Below are 20,270 nucleotides of genomic sequence, written 5' to 3'. Positions count from 1 at the left end.
TTTTTTTTTTCAACTACAGTATACCTTACAGGCTATTTGACATGTAAGGTAACACTATCAAAACTCACACTCTTATTTGATGTGTCAGTCTAAAAAAAATCTGTATTGTATTGTATATGAAAACAAAAAAACAAAACTTTCAAGATACCGTATTCTTTTCACACTAATAATTGATGGACCGATTACAAAAGACTTTTGTTATTGAATTGATCAGTCAGAAATAATCAGACAAGGTAAACGTGTGGGCAACTCTCATCTGTGGTGCCAGTGTCAGGTGTGTCCACATTTGTGACTGGTTACTGTGCTTTGGTGCAATTGCCAACAAGATCATCTTTGCATGTTGTGTGTGTGCAAATACTGCCTGTGCATTTTCGTACAGTTTTCCTGTGCTCATGTTGCAATTGTCGTGTACTCACAGGTGAGCTGAAGGAAATCAAGCAGGACATTTCCAGCCTCCGTTATGAGCTGCTGGAGGAGAAGTCGGAGGCTGCTGGGGAGCTGTCTCTGCTTATTCAGCAACTCGGCGAGAAATTTGGCAAGAACACCATGAGGCACTGACGGGACTGGAAGAACGGTCAGAAAACTGGGCCCTGATTGTGTAAAAGAGAGAGACAGACAAAAATAAGTGGAGGACGGGAAGCAGGATGTTTATGAGAGACGGAAGGACAAAAGTGCAAGCAAAGCATTGAGAAAACAAATTTGAGTTTTAGCAACATTTCCTGTCTTCAGGCAAAAAGTAAAAGAAAATGTTTGCATATCCAGGGCCAAGTAAACTCGGCTGGGGTTGAATGGTATTGACAGTGCAATTCTGATTAACAGAAGACTGGTTGGTACATGAAGAGAAGAGATGAAGAAGCCGCATGCACTGCCAAGGGATATGAGCACATGTCCAACAGGGAGAAGATGGAATGGGGAAAACTGGAGGAAGAAAAAGAAAAAAATCTTTATTCACGCTGCACAGGCTTGTGTTTTGTCATGACAGCCGTGTCGAGAGACTACACAGCCCTTTATACACCAGGCAGTCTAATTAAATCTTCCTCTTCCCTACTGTACAACTAGGAAAAAGTAATTATCTAGAAAATATGTTTGATTGAATCTCTCAGTTAAAACATTTCACAAAGAAATATGACCTTCCGCTTCAGACACAATGTGCTGTTTCAACACCCATGTCAATGTTAATTGGCCCCAAAAAAAGATAAGGCTGAGCAGGGTACACACATACCAACTTTTAATATCTTAGCCGATTTTTAAAATGTGAGAAACCCCACACGATGAGGAAAAAAAACACTGTGTTCTTGCAACCCTTACGGTCTGCGGTGTATTTGAGCTGCCAAAAAAAAGTACACCCCACACGTCAATATACTTTGTAGTACCAAAACTGACCAATGAGAGACCGTATGATATCCAGACAGAAAATAAAGAAGAATACAGGTCGAATAAATAGAAGAAGATAGGCTAATTGTTATCTTATTTAGTAGTAATTGAATCCTTTTATATTTACAAAGCAGATCACCACACCACAAGGTAATCTTTCCCAGACATCCAAGAATCGGGCATTAAATTAGAAAACTGCTAGAATTTGGCCGGATTACACTGGTCAATAGCAAACTTTAACCAGAGATGGTTTTATGTGTCCCTTAACATATTTTGATGCTGATTTCTAAAATGTCTTTACTGTTTTCTTGCACATGAGGTTTTTGAGAGATTTTCATTTTTTGTTTTTAAGTTTGACCTATAAAGTCTTGCGCAGTACGGATTTGACCATGTGTTGTAATTTATAGCGGTGGCACAGTGGTCGACTGGTTAGCACGTCCGCCTCACAGTGCAGAGGTTGTGGGTTCGGTCCCTGCTCTGGCCTCCCTGTGTGGAGTTTACATGTTCTCCCCGTGCCTGCGTGGGTTTTCTCCGGGAACTCCGGTTTCCTCCCACATTCCAAAAACATGCATGGTAGGTTGACTGGTCGCTCTAAATTGCCCTTAGGTGTGATTGTGAGTGCGGTTGTTTGTTTGTCTCTGTGTGCCCTGCGATTGGCTGGCAACCAATTCAGGGTGTCCCCCACCTACTGTACAAAGACAGCTGAGATAGGCTCCAGCGCGCCCGCGACCCTTGTGGGGATAAGCGGTATAGATAATGGATGGTTGTAATTTATAGCTATGCCATTTGAAAAAAAAATGCTGCCTCTTGCTGAACACTTAATCCCTAAATATTACTATTTATATTAATAAATTACATATGATATTTTTGATATTGTGTTGTTATTATTATTATTATTATTATTATTATTATTATTATTATCATGAAACCTAGGATGTATTTGAGAAAAATCAAGGGCAAATTTGGAAAAATTAATCTAGAAAGGTTTACTTGCATCTCTAATTAAAAAATTAGTAAAAAAAATGTTGGCCAGTGTTATCGGTATGTGTGTACCCTGTGTTACATTGTTTCAAAAATCAGACCATAACATCACTCCAAAATAGCAGCATGTATCGACCCATGTAAACAGTCTCTGAGTTGAATTTTAGTATAGACTCCTAGCATGGGTTGGGACTCCCACCCAATTATTTTAGTCAAGAGAAGGGATGGGGTTTAATACATTTACATGGAAACATTTATTTTATAACATTTATTTACATGGAAACATTTATTTGCATTAAATGTTGGAATGAAGGCGGCACGGTGGTCGACTGGTTAGCACGTCCGCCTCACAGTTCAGAGGTCGTGGGTTCGATCCCGGCTCCGGCCTCCCTGTGTGGAGTTTGCATGTTCTCCCCGTGCCTGCGTGGGTTTTCTCCGGGCACTCCGGTTTCCTCCCACATTCCAAAAACATGCATGGTAAGTTGATTGGACTGTCTAAATTGCCCCTAGGTGTGATTGTGAGTGCGGATGTTTGTCTCTGTGTGCCCTGCGATTGGCTGGCAACCAGTTCAGGGTGTCCCCCGCCTACTGCCCAAAGACAGCTGGGATAGGCTCCAGCACGCCCCGCGACCCTTGTGAGGAGAAGCGGTACAGATAATGGATGGATGGATGGATGTTGGAATGAAAATCCTTCATGCGCACACCCAATTCCGAATATTCGGACCCGATCAAGACTTTATTCCAAACTAGAAGGGTGGTTTATGTCAATTGATAATCCGATTGGTGCGCATCAAAACACTTATTTAGACATTTTGGAACAAACCGTCTTTACCGCATGTCTGTGACGTCACTATACGCATTTCTGTTATTCCCGGAAGCTAGTAGAAGCAGAGAAAGCGAAAGACGTGGCGGGTGCAGACTGAACTGATACATTTGCAGCTCCATTAAGAAGTGTTACTTCTGCTACTGTTACTTGTGTTACTTCTGCGTAACAGCGCAAATGGGAAAATACGCAAAATAACGGTGCTACGGCTTCTTCTCTTCTACTACTTTTTTCCGGTATATTTGGTCAAACTGCGCATCAAAAGTGTGATGCATGAACATACAAATCCTAATCGGATCAATATTTTTAGTGCCCATGAAAACAGTACATCCGATCATAATTTTAATCAGAACTTTGATCGGATTAAAGAAATTTTGTCCATTTAAACATAGCCAATGATGGGAAAAAAATTAGCTGATTGTTTAGAGTTGGTTGTTGCTTATTCAAGTCTTGACAAAGATGGCATCAACTATGCAGTGTTGTTATTGTCAACAGTGATGAAAAGATTGTTTTGGACATCCCCTTTTTTAATGAGAACTTGGAGATAAGTTACAGATAAGTTAAGATGAGTTACAAGTCCTCTTAACCTGTTTTATACATATAGAGTGGGGCAAAAAAGTATTTAGTCAGCCACCAATTGCGCAAGTTCTCCCACTTAAGACGAGGGAGACCTGTAATTTTCATCATAGGTACACCTCAAATATGAAAGATACAATGAGGGGAGAAAGAAATCTGAAAATCACATTTACTGATTTTTAAAGAATTTCTTTGCAAATTATGGTGGAAATTAAGTATTTGGTCATAACAAAAGTCATCTTAATATTTTGTCTCATACCCTTTTTTGGCAATGACAGAGATGAAACGTTTTCTGTAAGTCTTCACAAGATTTTCATACACTTTCGCTGGTGTTTTAGCCCATTCCTCCATGCAGATCTCTAGAGCAGTGATGTTTTTGGGCTGTTTGGGAACATTCAACTTCCTCAAAAGATTTTCTATGGGGTTTAGATCTGGAGACTGACTAGGCCACTCAAGGACGTTGAAATGCTTCTTATGAGGCCACTCCTTTGTTACCCGGGCAGTGTGTTTTGAGAACGTTGCCATGCTGAAAGACCTAGCCACATTTTGTCTTCAATGTCCTTGCTGATGGGAGGAGGTTTTCACTCAAAATCTGATTATACATGGTCCTATTCATTCTTTCCTTTACATGGATCAGTCGTCCTGGTCCCTTGGCAGAAAAACAGCCCAAAGCATGATGTTTCCACCCCCACACTTAACAGTAGGTATGGTGTTCTTTGGATGCAACTCAGCATTCTTTCTCTTCCAAACACGACAAGTGGAGCTGTGACCAAAAAGTTATATTTTGGTTTCATCTGACCAAATGACATTCTCCCAGTCCTCTTCTGGATCATCCATATACTCTCTAGGAAACGGGCCAGGACATGTACTGGCTTCAGCTGGGGGACACGTCTGGCACTGCAGGATTTGAGTCCCTGGCGGCGTAGTGTGTTACTGATGGTAGCCTTTGTTACTTTGGTCCCAGCTCTCTGCAGGTGATTCACTCAGTCTCCCTGTGTAGTTCTGGGATTTTTACTCACCGTTTGTGATCATTTTGACCCCACGGGGTGAGATCTTGTGTGGGACTCCAGATCGAGGGAGATTATCAGCGGTCTTGTATGTCTTCCATTTTCAAATAATTGCTTCCACAGTTGATTTCTTCACACCATTGCAGATTCAGTTTTCCCAGCCTGTTGCAGGTCTATAATTTTGTTTCTGGTATCTTTGACAGCTCTCTGGTTTTGACTGTAGTGGAGTTTAGAGTGTGACTATTTGAGGTTGTGGATATCTTTTATACTGATAACAGGTTCAAACAGATAGTCATTAATACAGGTAGCGAGTGGAGGACACAGGAGCCTCTTACAGAAGAAGTTACCGGTCTGTGAGAGCCTGGAACCTTGCTCGTTTGTAGTTGACCAAATTACTTATTTTCGTATAATTTGTAAATAAATTAGCTAAAAATCAGACACTTGGCTTTTCTGCTTTTTTTTTTCTGATTTTATCTTTTGTAGCCAAGGTATACCTATGATGAAAATCACAGGCATCTGTCATCTTTTTTAAGTAGGAGAACTTGCATTGGTGGCCGTCTAAATACTTTTTTGCCCCACTGTAATATTACTCGACAATGGGCTTGTGATAAATTTCATATTAAGCGAAAACCTTTCCATTTACAGTAACACCTGGCACCTAGCCAACTTCAGGCTAAAGTTAGCGTTGTTGTACTTCATTAGCTAGTTCATTAGCTTATATGTGTCACCCTTTCGTGTAGCTGTTTGGCTGGGCAGCAAGTGTAAGGCGTTGTCATATTGACCCAGTAAAGTTGGGTGGGAGTTGGGGCGCAAAAACAAACAAACCCAACAGTATAGATACATTATACTTTTGGCCATTGCGCTGAAATAAAGATCAGAAATCTTAAGTGCAGGGTGGATGACAATCATGTGGTTAATAAAAATGGTTATCAAAATGCTTTTGTTTGTTGGTTTAAATTTAAGGCCATTCTATTTTCTTAACATAGTATTTTGTCAGAATTATATGTTGAAGTTGAAAGACATGATTTATTTGTCATTGTTAAGGCTGATACTTGCTTTTTTTTTTTTTTTAACTAAAATTAGTCTAAGACCTTTTGAGTTTAAAACTGAGCTATCATAAAATTATTACATACAGAAATGACTAGAATGTGACTTTAGCCTTTTCATCCAAAACACTAAAACTAAGATCAAAACTAAGATGATTGCCAAAAACAACACTGCAGCTTTTGAGAGGTTAAATTACATCCGTGCAGACTTTCACCATGGCAGCATTACTTGGCCCAGTACAACAGCTGGTGCGGAAACAGGAAAGGGATTCTCTCGTTTAAAACAAAAAACTGTGAATTAGTAGATTAATTGTTCATTTTGCCCATCGTTGATCAGAGACGTTTATTAAAAAGCAAATCCCTGATATAAAAACTTAAAAGCCAAAGAAAAGCACTTTTAACATACCTTTTCATCATACCATTTATGAGTTCTTGGACCTTAAAGTGTTAGAGTTCCGAGGGTCCATGGTATGAGGTTATGTTTTTGAATTGTGGGAGAGAACCCACCAAGCACACGAAGAACAAGCAAACTCCACTCAGAAAGGATGAAGAATGGCCACGAGAACTTTTTGTTGTGCTAACCACTCGACCACTGTGCTGCCCGCATGTATAATATAATTTCTATAGTGCCAAATGTTACCCGCAAATGTTATCTCAAGGCACATTTTGTATATGTAGCAATTTGTCATTTATATTAAAAAAAAAAAAAGAAGTTGTATACAGCCTAACTGCTGAAAAGAATATTTTGGAATCAATAAAGCCACAGCTGTACACATGACATTTATTACATTTTAGGACCTAATTTAAAAATTCCAACTGCTCCCAGAATATTTGCCGGAGCTATTAAATGTGTGTGAATATTACATCTTGGTAACCAATAAGCCATGTGCCACTTAATTTGTCCTTCTGTTGTTTATGGTTATTGTTTTTAAAGCCTGAAGATGCTTATGAGGAACACATGGGTCTGAAAAACGTGTTTCTCCTGATAGTGTCAGTCCAAACAGATGTTTGTGTTTGTTATTGGAGAGGTGGGAGGTATAGAGTGCTATTCCGTAAGTGGCTTGCCAGTGTTAAACTATGGCAAAGTTGTGGTAGCTGCACTTCTGGGAAGCTAAATCTACAACAGAGCTGGTGACTCAATTGATGAGGAAGTGTGTTGTATTCGTTAGGATGTTAGATTTAAAAAAGAATATATCTACAATGTGTAGCTTGATCCACAACATATCGGAAATTTACGGTGGCCCTGAAGTTCAAAACACAAAAACAAATAACTGCACAAACAACAAATGAGTAAAACACCAAACCAAAAATGTTCAGTAAATTCCCTCTTCCAGCAGCCAGGGTTAGCTCGAAGCAGGGGCGGAAGCCCACCCATTAGCCACATTTTGTCTCCGCCCCTGGCTGGAAGAGGGGTTTTACTGAACATACTGCCACGATATTGGCGTTCACAAAGGAATCAGTGAGGCAATTCCTGTTCGCAAACGATTCAGTGAGTGAACGTGTTGCATTTCCCGTTCAGGAACGATTCAGTGAGTGAACGTGCTGCTTTTCCCGTTCATCAACGATTCAGTGAGTGAACCTATTGTACTGCCATTCTTGTTCTTACATTACAGCTGCAATGTTTTTGTTTTTAATAGCAATAATAACAATAATAATACCAACGCACAAATTACAATGACTGCAACATCAGGGTGAGCACAAAAGTGATTTGATTAACTGATTCTCATGATTCAGTTCACTTAACAGAACTGTCATGCCCATCACTAATTTGAATGCCATGATCAGACTTGAGCATATCCACGATCACCTCATACATATGGAAACATTCTTTGGGAACTGCAGCTACGTTTGAATCACTGGTATCGCTCATTAAAAAAAAAAAAAAAAAAGATTGCCCCTGCCCTCCGCCCACCTACCGGTAGGAAAATGTTGCATGTTTTATTTATTTATTTATTTATTTATTTATTTATTTATTTATTTATTTATTTGCAATTGCTTTTAGTTTTTTTGTTTAGTTAATTGGTTTGGGTTTCTTGATTTGTTGCTGTGTTTAACTTTTTGTTTTGTGTTTTTTTATGTTGTGTTTAGTTTTTGTTCTTGTGTTTTTTAATTTTCTTTTTTTTTTGCGCTTTTTGATTTTCTGTTGTGTTTTTTTTCATGTTTTTTTTTTCATTTCTTGTTGTGTTTAGTTATTTGTTTTTGTGTTTTTCACTTCAGGACCACCGTAGAAATTAGACGCTATATTCATTCAGCCATCATCAGTTATTGCTACTGTATTCTTGTTCCACATTTACTGTTTCATGCATTATACTGTATTTTGCCATTAAGAATGTTATACATGAGACGTTTGTCAAAATGAAATATTATCAAGCGGGCTGATTAAGAGGCTAAGATACAGATCCACTTATGGTGTGTTGAGTTTCAAGACACAGAAGTTGTTTACATTTAGGCTTTCATTTTAAGCAAGACACACACACACACAAACATAGCCATTAATTGCCATAGCTAGGAGGAAATTGACCTAAAATACTGTATTTTCTAATACTTATTGAAATTAAATCTTACAGTATATTGTCATATTTTTTGTTCCTTGAAATAAATAGTAAGCTCTAACATGCTTGGTTCGTCACTGTCATCATCTTGAATTCATTGCGATTTGATGTGCAACACTGGCCTTGGTAAGTCGTTAATGCGATTTCGTGATATTTTCAATGATGTGTTTAATCATGGAATGCCTGTAAACCTGAAGTTGCCGTGTTGCCTACTGATGATAGTTGTAGATGGAGATGAAGATGTTGCTATACGTTACTGTCTAAGGTGTAATCAAGGCAACTGGACCGTTCCTTGATTCAACCTTTGCAGAATAGAATGGATGAGAATCCACACATACACAAGGTTGATATCGTATATCCCTCAAATAGTGTCCAAGCACTTGTTTGAAAATAATGGAAGTAATGCCACGATTTGGCTAATTCAACCAACACTCACACACACACACACACACACACACACACACACACACGCATTGCATTCTCACTTGTGGATGCAGCTTTCCATCACCAAGCCACCAAATGACACTTGTTTAGCAATGTGTCGCTTGGTAATTCTCCCGCGTCGGCAGCTTATCAAACAAGTTGAATAGATGAATGGGCATTCTATTTGAGGAATTACCATCCTGTACGTTTTTCCAGTTAACTGAAGATTGGTGCTGCACAGAACTATACAACAAACAAAACAATTTAATTGTGCAAACCGCTGTAATTAAGCACACTTACAAACAAAAACAAAAGGAATTACTGGATATCCATAGCAACCAAGTCAGTCCAAGAGTGATGTGCCTTTGGAAGTTGATTGATGTATTATCGCATTCCTTCAGTGCTCTCTTGTCAGACTTTGGATACGAGTTTGAGCCTAAAGGGCCTTACTTAATAACATACTCTGTCAATGTGGATGTGTGTTTGTTTCGATCACTGCAGCAGTTTATTTTATTAGCTCAAGCTGCTTCCGTGCGTGTGTGACTGTGTGTTGAGTGTGGGTGTGTGTTCAAACAAAACAGTCTAACTGACATCCTCCTCACTGTTGTAATTTGTCCCAGAGGCCCAAGGCAAGATCTTTGCTCCCCCCCCCCCCTCAACTCAAATAGGCCTCCCCCCGCCCCCACTCTCAACTCTCTTTCTCTTCTCCGTCCATCTCAACCATTCCATCTGCCATCTACCTCAGAGCAACATGATCTCCTGCCTCCGACGAGACGAGGATTCCAAGGAGGATTTGGAGGCTTTCCTCTGTAGCCCTCCTCTTCCCAGCTGCCTGCCTCTGGACTCAGGAGGGAAGCAGAGTAGTGTGTACATATAAATAGAAAACGAGAGAGTGAGAGAGAGGGAGAGAGAGAGTTGGATTGCCTCAAAAGGTTGCGCAGCAAAATATTAAAACGAAATTCACCAAAAATTTCAATAATTTGTTCTACAAGTCTAAAGGTGGCATTCTGATTAATATTGTGTAGGTGGAATATGAGTTAAGCAGTAAAATCCACCTGTTTTTATCCATCTCAGTGGGTGGCCATTTTGCCACTTGTCAAATGAAAATGACATCACAGTTGCTCAGGGGTCATCTAACAACCAATCACAGTTCACCTGTTTTCTGAAGCAGTGCCATGATCGGTTGTTATCTGAACCCTGAGCAACCCTGACACGCGGTCAAGTAAGGAAAAAATAAATTAGTGTAGTGTACCTTGCAGTCCCACAGACGCAATGACATGTGCCCCATATCCTTTTTATTTTACAGATCAACACGCTGTGCGTGTGTGTGGGTCAGTTGTTTTTGTTTGATATTTTTTATTTGTTTGGCAGCATGTCTGCTCATGCAGCGCCTGTGTTTGACGTGAAAATTACGTTCTCGACGCTGATTGGCTGTCGCCGACGAGGGATGGGCCAGGACCACGTGGGTCGATTAAATATGCAGGACGGAAACTCGGGAATGGAGGGACAATGCCCAGCTCTGTGATGTGGTATGCTTTGGATAATGAGCTATTCCTCTTCTCATCCATACAATTTTCGACTCATCATTTGTCATCAAGTTGATCAGTTGAAATAATGATTCCGCACACTTTTAATGTTTTCTTCCAAAGTCTGCAGGGATGATTGGCTGTATTAATAATAATGAAGGCGTTTGATTGTTGACATTCACCCGAATTTTCTTGACTTCCTTGCTATGGAAATGTGTGCCTAAAACAGCAAAGCCAGTGGCAAGCCAACATGTTGTACAGGTCCTTCTCAAAAAATTTGCATATTGTTATAAAGTACATTATTTTCCATTATGTAATGAGAAAAAATTAACTTTCATATATTTTGGATTCAATGTACACCAACTGAAGTAGTTCAAGCCTTTTATTGTTTTAAAATTGATGATTTTTGCAAAAAAGTAAAGAAACACCAAATCTCAAAAAATTTGCATGTCATCCGACCAATAAAAAAAAATAGTTTTTAATACAAAAAAAAAGTAACGTTCAAATAATTATGTTCAGTTATGCACTCAATACTTGTCCTTATGCAAAAATGATTGCTTCAATGCGGCGTGCCATGGAGGCAATTAGCCGGTGGCACTGCTGAGGTGTTGTGGAGGCCCAGGATGCTTCAAAAGAGGCCTTAAACCCATCCACAGTGTTGGGTCTGGTGTCTCTCAACTTCCTCTTCACAATAGCCCACATATTTTTGATGGGGTACAAGTCAGGAGAGTTGGCAGGCCAGTTGAGCACAGTAATACCATGGTCAGTAAACCATTTACCAGTGGTTTTGGCACTTTGAGCAGGTGCCAGGTCGTGCTGAAAAATGAAATCTTCATCTCCATGAAGCTTTTCAGCATATGGAAGCATGAAGTACTCCAAAATCTGATAACTAGCTGCATTGACCCTGCCCTTGATAAAACACAGTGAACCAACACCAGCAGTTGACATGGCACCCCAGAGCATCACTGACTATGGCTACTTGACACTGGACTTCAGGCATTTTGGCATTTCCTTCTCACCAGTCTTCCTCCACTCTGGCACCTTGATTTCCGAATGAGATGCAAACATGCTTTCATCCGAAAAAAGTACTTTGGACCACTGAGCAACAGTCCAGTGCTGCTTCTCTGTAGCCCAGGTCAGGCGCTTCTGCCGCTGTTTCTGGTTCAAAAGTGGCTTGACCTGGGGAATGCGGCACCTGTCGTCCATTTCCTGAACATGCCTGTGCACTGTGGCTCTGGATGTTTCTACTCCAGACTCAGTCCACTGCTTCCAAAGCTCCCCCAAGGTCTGGAATCCGCCCTTCTCCACAATCTTCCCGAAGGTCTGGTCACCTCTTGTGGTTGTCCAGTGTTTTCTGCCACATTTTTTCCTTCACACAGACGTCCCACTGAGATGCCTTGATACAGCACTCTGGGAACAGCCTATTCGATCAGAGATTTCTTTCTGTGTCTTACCCTCTTGCTTGAGGGTGTCAATGATGGCCTTCTGGACAGCAGTCAGGTCAGCAGTCTTACCCATGATTGTGGTTTTGAGTAAACAATCAGGCTGGGAGTTTTTAAAAGCCTCGGGAATCGTTTGCAGGTGTTTTGAATTAATTCGTTGATTTAGATTATTAGGTTAATAGTGCGTTTAGAGTACCTTTTCATGATATGCACAGATTTTCATGAGCAGCGGTTTTCATGAGCTGTATGCCAAAATCATCAGTACTAAAACAATAAAACACCTGAAATATTTCAGTTGGTGTGCAATGAATCCAAAATATATGAACATTTAATTTTTATCATCACATTATGGAAAATAATGAACTTCATCACAATATGCTATTTTTTTAGAAGGACCTGTATATCTAACACATCAATCACTCCTTTAAGCCATCAGTTTCTCATCACATCTTCTCATTAGGGGAAAAACACCCCGGAGACCAAAACTTATAAGGACAAAATGAAATTCTCATAAACCTTTACCTAACTTGCATTTAAGTCAAAGTGCGCTCCTTATTTCTTTTTCTTTTTTCTTTTTTATGTTGTTGTTAGCTGTCAGAGCATGTACATATTACAAAATGATGACACAATATATAACACTGAGACTATTCCATTCTGTGAGTTGAAATGATTGGTGAAATGTCAAAATCTCATTTGTGGAGCAGGCCCATCACTGATGAAGTTGGTTAAGAAGGTTCTGCCAGGCTGCCGTCGGACGAAAAATAAAAGAGCTGTCAAGTGTTTACCAATTTTGCTCGAATGAAGGCATACCTTCGAGATGGATGTAGGGACTGACACAAAAAGCCCTCCAGGCAACCTGCTCCGTCTTCGAGGTGTGTGATTTGTGCCGAGATGTACGTATGCGGCCACTCACGTACATACACGATATGAAGTAGACAGAAAAAGAGCACTTCTCTCTGGAAATATGAACTGCCACCATTACATTGTCATCACAACGAAAAACAACACTGAATGACAATACTTCAAGAAATGTGAAAATAAAATTCCTGCATTAATATGGGGAACAACACTCAGTGAACATTGCACAACTTATTAAACAGTATTGGAATTGTGTGACTACTTTGGTAGGTCACAGTTGTTTTGCTTCAAATAACACTTGACAAATTTACAATCGATCATATTGTGGTGACCCACAAGGGATAGATATTCACCAGGGACCTGTATATGTAAGGGACATTTAAAACGTGTTTAAAAACAAAAAGTTCAGAAAGATTAAATAAGGATGTATTGAATCTAAAAGTTAAACACAACTCAACTGCACTTGGCCAGTGATTATTTCATGTACCACTAAAGGGAGGCCGCATATACCACTAGTGACACACTGAGAGTCACTGCCCTACCTCTCCTGAGTATTCCACTTAGAAAACCATCAAATCTTATGTGCAAAACCAGTTAAATAGGGTAGTAACCACTGTTTTTACACTTGTTGCCTCCTATTTGAGTAAAATATTGTAATCATATGTGGACCCACCAACTGCACGCGCAGTCTACTAGAGTGAACGCACAATTTAGCTCCCACTGTGTGATCTTAGTAAATCAGGACGTCAGCTGCTTCTTCTTGCAAAGGACACTATTGTAGTTTCTTAACTTTGGTTAGCAACAAAAGTTAAGAATAAGGAATTGGAAAGCTCTCTTATTCATGTCATGGGATATAAAGGTGCTGTTTGAGGCATAGTTGGCTGCATATGGACAGCTGGAACTACTGGCAATGCCATGACTATTCCCACAGAGTCAGTCAAGTCGATGGCTTCTCTTCTGTTTTAATTGATTTTACAATCCAAAAAGAACAACATCAAATTTTTAACATTTTATTTTTGGCAAAACTGCATCATGAGCAAGTCATGCTAGCAATGTAGCTGCCTCAGCGTGCCTATTGAGCTGAGGTCATTATTTTGGGCGGACTATCAATATTCTTTTCTTGCTTATCTAATAGTTCAGTTCTCTGAGGGTAACAAGTGATTAGCACGGCTGCCACACATGGAGAGGTTATGTGTGTGAATCTCGGCTCGGCTCAGGCCCCCCTGTCTGTTATTTGAAAGTTCACCTCATTCTTATGTGGGTTTTCTCCAGGTAGTCGGATTTCCTCCAATATTCCAGAAGCATTTAAATGAATTGAAGACTGAAACTCCCATTGGTGTGAATATTAGCACAAACGGCTGTTTATCTATATGTGCCTTGAGAATGGCCGGCGACCTGTCCAAGGTGTACCTCTCCTCTCGCCCAGTGTCAGCTGGAACAGGCTGGAAGTATTCTGTAATAGTACCACAGTGCCAACAATAGTGACTAATGAAGCTACTGGAACAGTTTTTGTATTACCAAACATTGACTGCATTTTTTGAGTGACTGTATAATGATTGGGACGGCGAAAGGAAGTTGTGTTTATTGCAACAGCAGAGCCGTTGCTCGTAATGTACAGCACCAATGTGCTTCTTCAGTGTATTTATGTTGCTACAACATACTTTGCCTTTTATGGGCTGTTTGCAACACCATTCATCTTGTGATTCGCTTTGCCTCTCTGACCACTTTGTTCTGTTTTGTGTTGCTTCTGTGTCGTTCTTCATCCTCCTTTACTCACTCAGTGACTTTTTTTCTTTTGCGCTTTTATTACATTTATTTAGGTCTGTAACAGTGGTGTTTTATGTGGAACAAATAAGTTATGGGGTAGCAAACAACAAAATGCAGTAGTCTGCTTTTCCATCTGATGTTTTTTTTAAATAGCAATTTCTCTTTGAACTGCAATGTTATAAATAACACAAATCGAATGGGACCCATAAAAGAAATTGCAACTGAAAATGTTAACTCTTGAACACAACAACACAGATACAGAACAGAATTGCTTTGTTTCCTCTGCTCATGTGACGCAAAAGTGTGGTCACTTGTTCCTAGGCAGAGTTCATAGGACTTAATTGTATGTACCTCATTAGCTAATGGGAAAATATATGCAAGCCATGCCCACTCGGCCGTTTGAAAGACTGAATAATAATATTAATAATACAAAGCTAATTACATTTTTAACAACAACACAATTAATGATAATCAAAAATTATTATGTTGGTTAGTGTAGTTCAACAACAGCAACAATTCACTTAAATCCGATGGAAATTGAACATTATTTCATGTGTAATGCACTATAGTTGATCTATTTCTAATATTGAATCTCATTAAATTGTGCAAGTATATGTAAATTTGTGTGTAAAATACATCTTTGACTATGATTTACATCACTTCTTCAGAAATTAAATATTACAAGTTATTATTTTACCCATCACCTATTAATACGAGGTTTCTGTTGCACAAATCTCTACCTAAGCCTCCATCTTCCCTGCATAGTGTGATGCATCAGTTCACTGCAATCTGACCGCAGCTAGTTTTGGTGCTGCAGTGTTAAAATGACCCATAAGTTCGAAGTGAGGTCATGGCTGCACAAGATGGTTAATGGAGCTACATCTGGGTCAAGGGAAGTTGGATCGTAACTATTTTGTGTATTCCTGTTGCATAAGATCACACAATTGCTGAAATGTTATCATTGGAAAAGAGGCGTCCAAAACTGAGCAATTATTGTCATTGAAGTTGTATTTGTATTTTTTTTGTATTGATTCTCATTAGATTGTGCAAGTGTACTAAATCTTGTGGCCATTTAGTGTGCACACATTGAATTGATTTTAGTTTTAGCGCATCTATCTGTTTATTTCCTCACCATCAACGTATTGATGCTTTTAGCGAGTAGGTATTTCGGCTCACATACGCTACACACAAAAAGTGAAGGATCTTTTGGGTGAAATTACAGTATACGAACATGCACTCCGACCTCTACGGGAGAACTTAATTTGACTTTCTCTGAATTTCTACATTTCTGTACTTTTTCTTTTTTTTACAACTTGTTATTCTCTAACAAGTGGTCCTTCCCTTTGGAATGACCTCCGATTGGATGTTACGCAAGCCCCCTCTGTGTCCACTTTTAAAACCCGGTTGAAGACACATTTCTATTCTCTGGCTTTTGATCAGACCTGAAATTATCGTCTCTTTTCCGGTGTCGATTGTATATATTGTTTTATGTTAATTTATTGATTAACACTTGTGTATTATGGCCTTTTTATTGTTTATTATTTATTGTTTTGTAAAGTGCTTTGTTACAGCTCTAGCTGTTATGAAATGCTCAACATGAATAAAATTGTATTGTATTCTATTCTATTCTATTGTTATTTAAACAGTACACTGTTCACATTTCGACATCATGAGATCAAGACGATACCTAACAACTCATCAACAGTACTTCACCTTTGCAAAGCTTTTTATACCATGTTCTCAGAGAGAAGGCCACTGAGCTTAGTCTCACAGCTTGTCATCAGCAGGTTAAAACTGATAGAGAGACTGGAAGAGTCACAGAAAGGCATAGAAGTGGATGTCGATGGAAAAGAACACATGTGTACTTTGTTATTTAGCCCCTTGTTAGAGAACAAGTTGAGCAAAAACATTGAACAGTTGGACACAAAAGTTTGGAGGGTATTTTGTTTCTACAGGGTATTTAGGTTCACCCTGCTAAAAGCCAAGGCTCCCTAAATGTTTTGTGAATAGCATATATGTCCAATCAGGAACCTCTACCTTTACATGAATGTACTGTATGCATATGTATATGCTTCCTGATTTTCTTGCTAACACCTTCGTACAAAAGTATTTTGTGTTTTTTTTTTTTACTTCTTTGCTTTGGTATAAACTTGTGTAATTCAGATTTTGTTTCTTTGTGCTATGTTAGCTAGGCCTTCTGTTGTGTAGTTAGATCCTCCACGGCTGCATTCCTTTGATACTGTGCTTTTGTTGAGCTATCCTTTATCTTTATTTACTTGTGTGGTATTTATTGTTGTTACGACGTCTAGCCCCTGTTGTGGCTCTGCCTATCCACTTACATGATTCTTTTTCCCTAAATTATATATTTTCCGAGTCAGTGTTGTGTGAATTTAGTTTTTCGTTTGTTTGTTATTAATGCTCATGTTGTCTTGTTGCTTTGTTTGTTCGCTCATACGTGGTTCTTCTCTCATTCATAACAGAGAGACCCTCACACATGAGGAGGAAAACAATTGCTTCCTCCTATAGTGTGCGGTGAACTCAAGATAACCAACACAGCACATCACACATAAAATTAAAGCTATTGACAATTGTGAGGCTCCCCAAGATGTCTGTCATAGTACCAAGGCTGACGTGAGAGGCAAAATGGTACCACAGGGTATCCAGACTGGTGAAAAATGCAAAGAAAGAATAGTAGTAGAAGAAGAAATGGAACACCATAGTAAGAGCAGACTCCATTCTTTCGCATGACTTGAAAATTCTGCCAAGGCCATTCTGTGTTAGCTGTCTTGGATCAAGAATGAACACTGAAAAATACATCTGAATCAGTTAACACTCTACGTTCCCCTTAAGTTAGGAAATTATTAAGTGTGTCATTTACGCAAGTGTAAAATAAAATAAAACTAAAATGCACCAATGGAGTTTTGTCTCCTTCAATTCTTCTAACTTTCCTTTTGTGCAGTCCACACTGCAATTTAACCCCGGCACAGCAGAAATAACCTCATAATATTTTCCTCATTTGTGTGACTTGCAAAATAAATGAACACAAAGATTTGGTCTGCTAAATATAACATATAAGATTAGTCATCAATCATATTTTTGACCCAATAGGAATAAGAAGACATTTTTAATTGAGCCTGTCCTTTCATGTATTTCTATTCAGATTACAGACTATTTACTGGAGTAGAAAACATTTTGATTGGCTGCATAATGCCTTTCCATGTAGGCTATAATTATAAATATGCCTCAGGATCTTGTTCTGTGGTGGTCCTAATCATATGTGTGTGTGGGAGGTGGCAGGCCTGCATGACAACTTCTAATCAGTTAGTTTTACAGTGGCACTATTTTAATGGTCTGCACAGCATTTGGTGTTGTGGTGAGATAATCAAGTGACTAATTGTAGCGCGTATGAGGTGCACCACTGGGGGTGACTGCTACACTGTCAAAGAAAAAAATTTAAAGCTGGCTGATTTTTGCCCGCAAAGGAGGAACTGAACACAAATATAGAGAAAATGAAAGGAAGGGATTCTCTGTTAGGGTTTCATATTAGTCTTAGACAAATATAAGTCAGACTGGAAAGGACATTTCTAGTATTTTTTTTTTCTTTTTCTAATTATCTATTTATTTTTTATTACCTTTTTTTTTTTTTAAACGTTTTGCTTTGAATGTTTTAAAGAACTTTGAGTTGCATTTTTATGTATCAAATGTGCTATATAAATAAAATGTGATTGATTGATTGATATTTTCAGATTAAGAGATGGATGAGATTTAGCTGTTTTTGTTAGACAGAAGATTCCTCATGTGTTCTTTTGTGTTTTTAACACAAAGCATGTGTGGGCGACAACTTGCAATATCCAGCAGATGGAGCTGTGGTGAAAAAAAACGTTACTTCTTTAGTTTCGGTATGCATTTTAATTAAAAAGGGGAGTGATTTAGTTGTATTTCATAATTCAATCATTCAACGTTGCACATTCTTTTTTTCTTTTTTTTTTTACTATAGCACAATTGTGAGATATGGGGTGCATACGGAAATATGCTCCGAGCACACACTGCTTCACATCGAGCGTTTGGAAACTCAAAATGTGCCGTTCGGTTATTCAGAGTGCCCAAAAATAGGAGTGCCGGAGCAGTTCAAGCACAAGCTGCTGATTGGTTTCTAACCAAGGCTGTGGTTCAGAAATGAATGGGAGGGGATCACAATCTGCCTCTCCCAATACAAACATTCAGAAACTCAGAGTGATGTTAGGGCAGCAGAGTGAATTTCCAAATGCACCAATGGTAAATTTAGCCAATGGTGGATTAACATGAGTGTCATTTGTCAGTTTGGGTGTGAAGAGAGATTAACTGACGCCCTCCTCGAAAAGGTTTAAAATTGAATGTAGGTGCCACAAGATGACAGCAAAGCATACTTTCTTATTAGACATGACTATGGCCTGTCTAAATGAAGCATCTCCCCTCACATCACCATCGTTCCTTGGGACCAAGATGCCACAAGATGGTATATTGGGCAGGGCTTTGGCCACAGCAAATTGGGGAGTTTCTCATCAAATAATGGATGGATTCCCCCAAAAATCTATGAATAAGTGAATTCACGAGTTGTGAATATGCACTTGAACAGTGTACTATCATATCAAAACCAAAAGGTAAGCAGAGCTGCACTGAGCGATCTGAGAATAAAAGGTTCGGATAATGGATAGATGGATAGATTAGATTTCATTACAATACATTAAATTATCTCAGTTGCTACAATAGACAATTACTCACAAACTTGTCTCATAGTCACTTGGAGCGCATCTAAACTCCGTTTATTGAGTTCATCTTACACAAGCATCGTTAAAACCAACAGTGTAGTTTTGATTAGGTCGTTCCTCACTTTTCAAGCATCACTAATCGATTTACAATCAATTCAACTGTTGGATTAAGTATGGGATGATTGGCCATGGCTAGAGAGTTACATTTAATGTAAGAATTGTAAATTGTGATGATGTGTAAAAAGGTGAATGTTGTTATGTTATGCTCTATACCAGCTGTGGCCAAATCCGGTCCTCAATCGGCCACAATCCAGCCTGTTTTAGGTTTATCCCTACGGCAACACACCTGTTTCAAATGATCAGCTCACCAGCAAGAGTTGCAAAAGCCTGATAATGAGCCTGATGATTTGAATACTGTGTGTTGCCGTAGGGATAAACCTAAAACAGGCTGGATTGTGGCTGTTGAGGACCGGACTTGGCCACCCCTGCTCTCTACATTTAATCAGATTTCAATGAATGGAATCATGTGCAGTGTGCATGTCCTTCAAGACAGTACGAGAAGAGTTTGTGAGTTTTTGTCCGACAAAAAGTAACTTTAAATGCTCTAGACTTCTGACACTAAATTAACATTTTATCAACACGGAATTAAGGACAAATATAATTATAGCAATGACACTACTTTTACGGTAGCATTTTTACATCGTCTGCAAATACTCATTTACAACACTGCTAGCAAAGCATGGATGTAAACAACATGGCAGAGGTGGAGAGTTTAGCAGAGAACAAAATGCAGAGCTGGGTATTCCGCCTATGTGATGGACCGGTCCGTCTATCCACCTATGACGGACACCCATTTTGTAGACGATAAATTATAGATGGGAACCTAGAAAAAAATTATGGATTAAGCATAGTCGGAAGCCCATTTTTTCCATCTATGTCATCGTCTATTATTGTGGTGAGGCTTCAATGGCCGCGGCGTGGTTTCTGTTTCCCATTGGCAGCGGCCGAGGCTACTGGGTCAGATTTTGTAGATGGAAACGCAAACGGAATTCCGTTTATAATGATAGGCGGACCGACCTATAGGTGTTCACTATTTGTTCCGGCCAGGCAAAAAGGCGGATAGATGGACGGCGGAAGGGTACCCCGG

At 39.2% G+C, this 20,270-nt stretch overlaps 1 protein-coding gene across 2 annotated transcripts in view; it reads left to right on the top strand.

Annotated features, from left to right (window-relative positions):
* Positions 1–8,420, top strand: part of trpc7b (transient receptor potential cation channel, subfamily C, member 7b) — a 67,760-nt gene extending 59,340 nt beyond the window's left edge. The window contains exons 12-13 of one of the 2 annotated variants that reach the window (XM_086023613.1): positions 419–574; positions 820–864. In XM_086023613.1, coding sequence (XP_085879739.1) covers positions 419–558 — 140 coding nt within the window. In that variant the 3' untranslated portion in view covers positions 559–574; positions 820–864. Of the gene's footprint in view, positions 1–418 lie in introns of both variants that reach the window. The other variant, XM_086023612.1, reaches the window with a different exon arrangement.
* Positions 8,421–20,270: the final 11,850 nt, after the last annotated feature.

This window comes from Filicampus tigris, chromosome 2, assembly GCF_054856515.1.
Source record: "Filicampus tigris isolate MCC_2025a chromosome 2, RoL_Ftig_1.0, whole genome shotgun sequence".
In the NCBI taxonomy this organism is placed as follows: domain Eukaryota; kingdom Metazoa; phylum Chordata; class Actinopteri; order Syngnathiformes; family Syngnathidae; genus Filicampus; species Filicampus tigris.
Note: the sequence above shows the minus strand (reverse complement) of the source record. Positions and strands in the feature narration are given on the sequence as shown.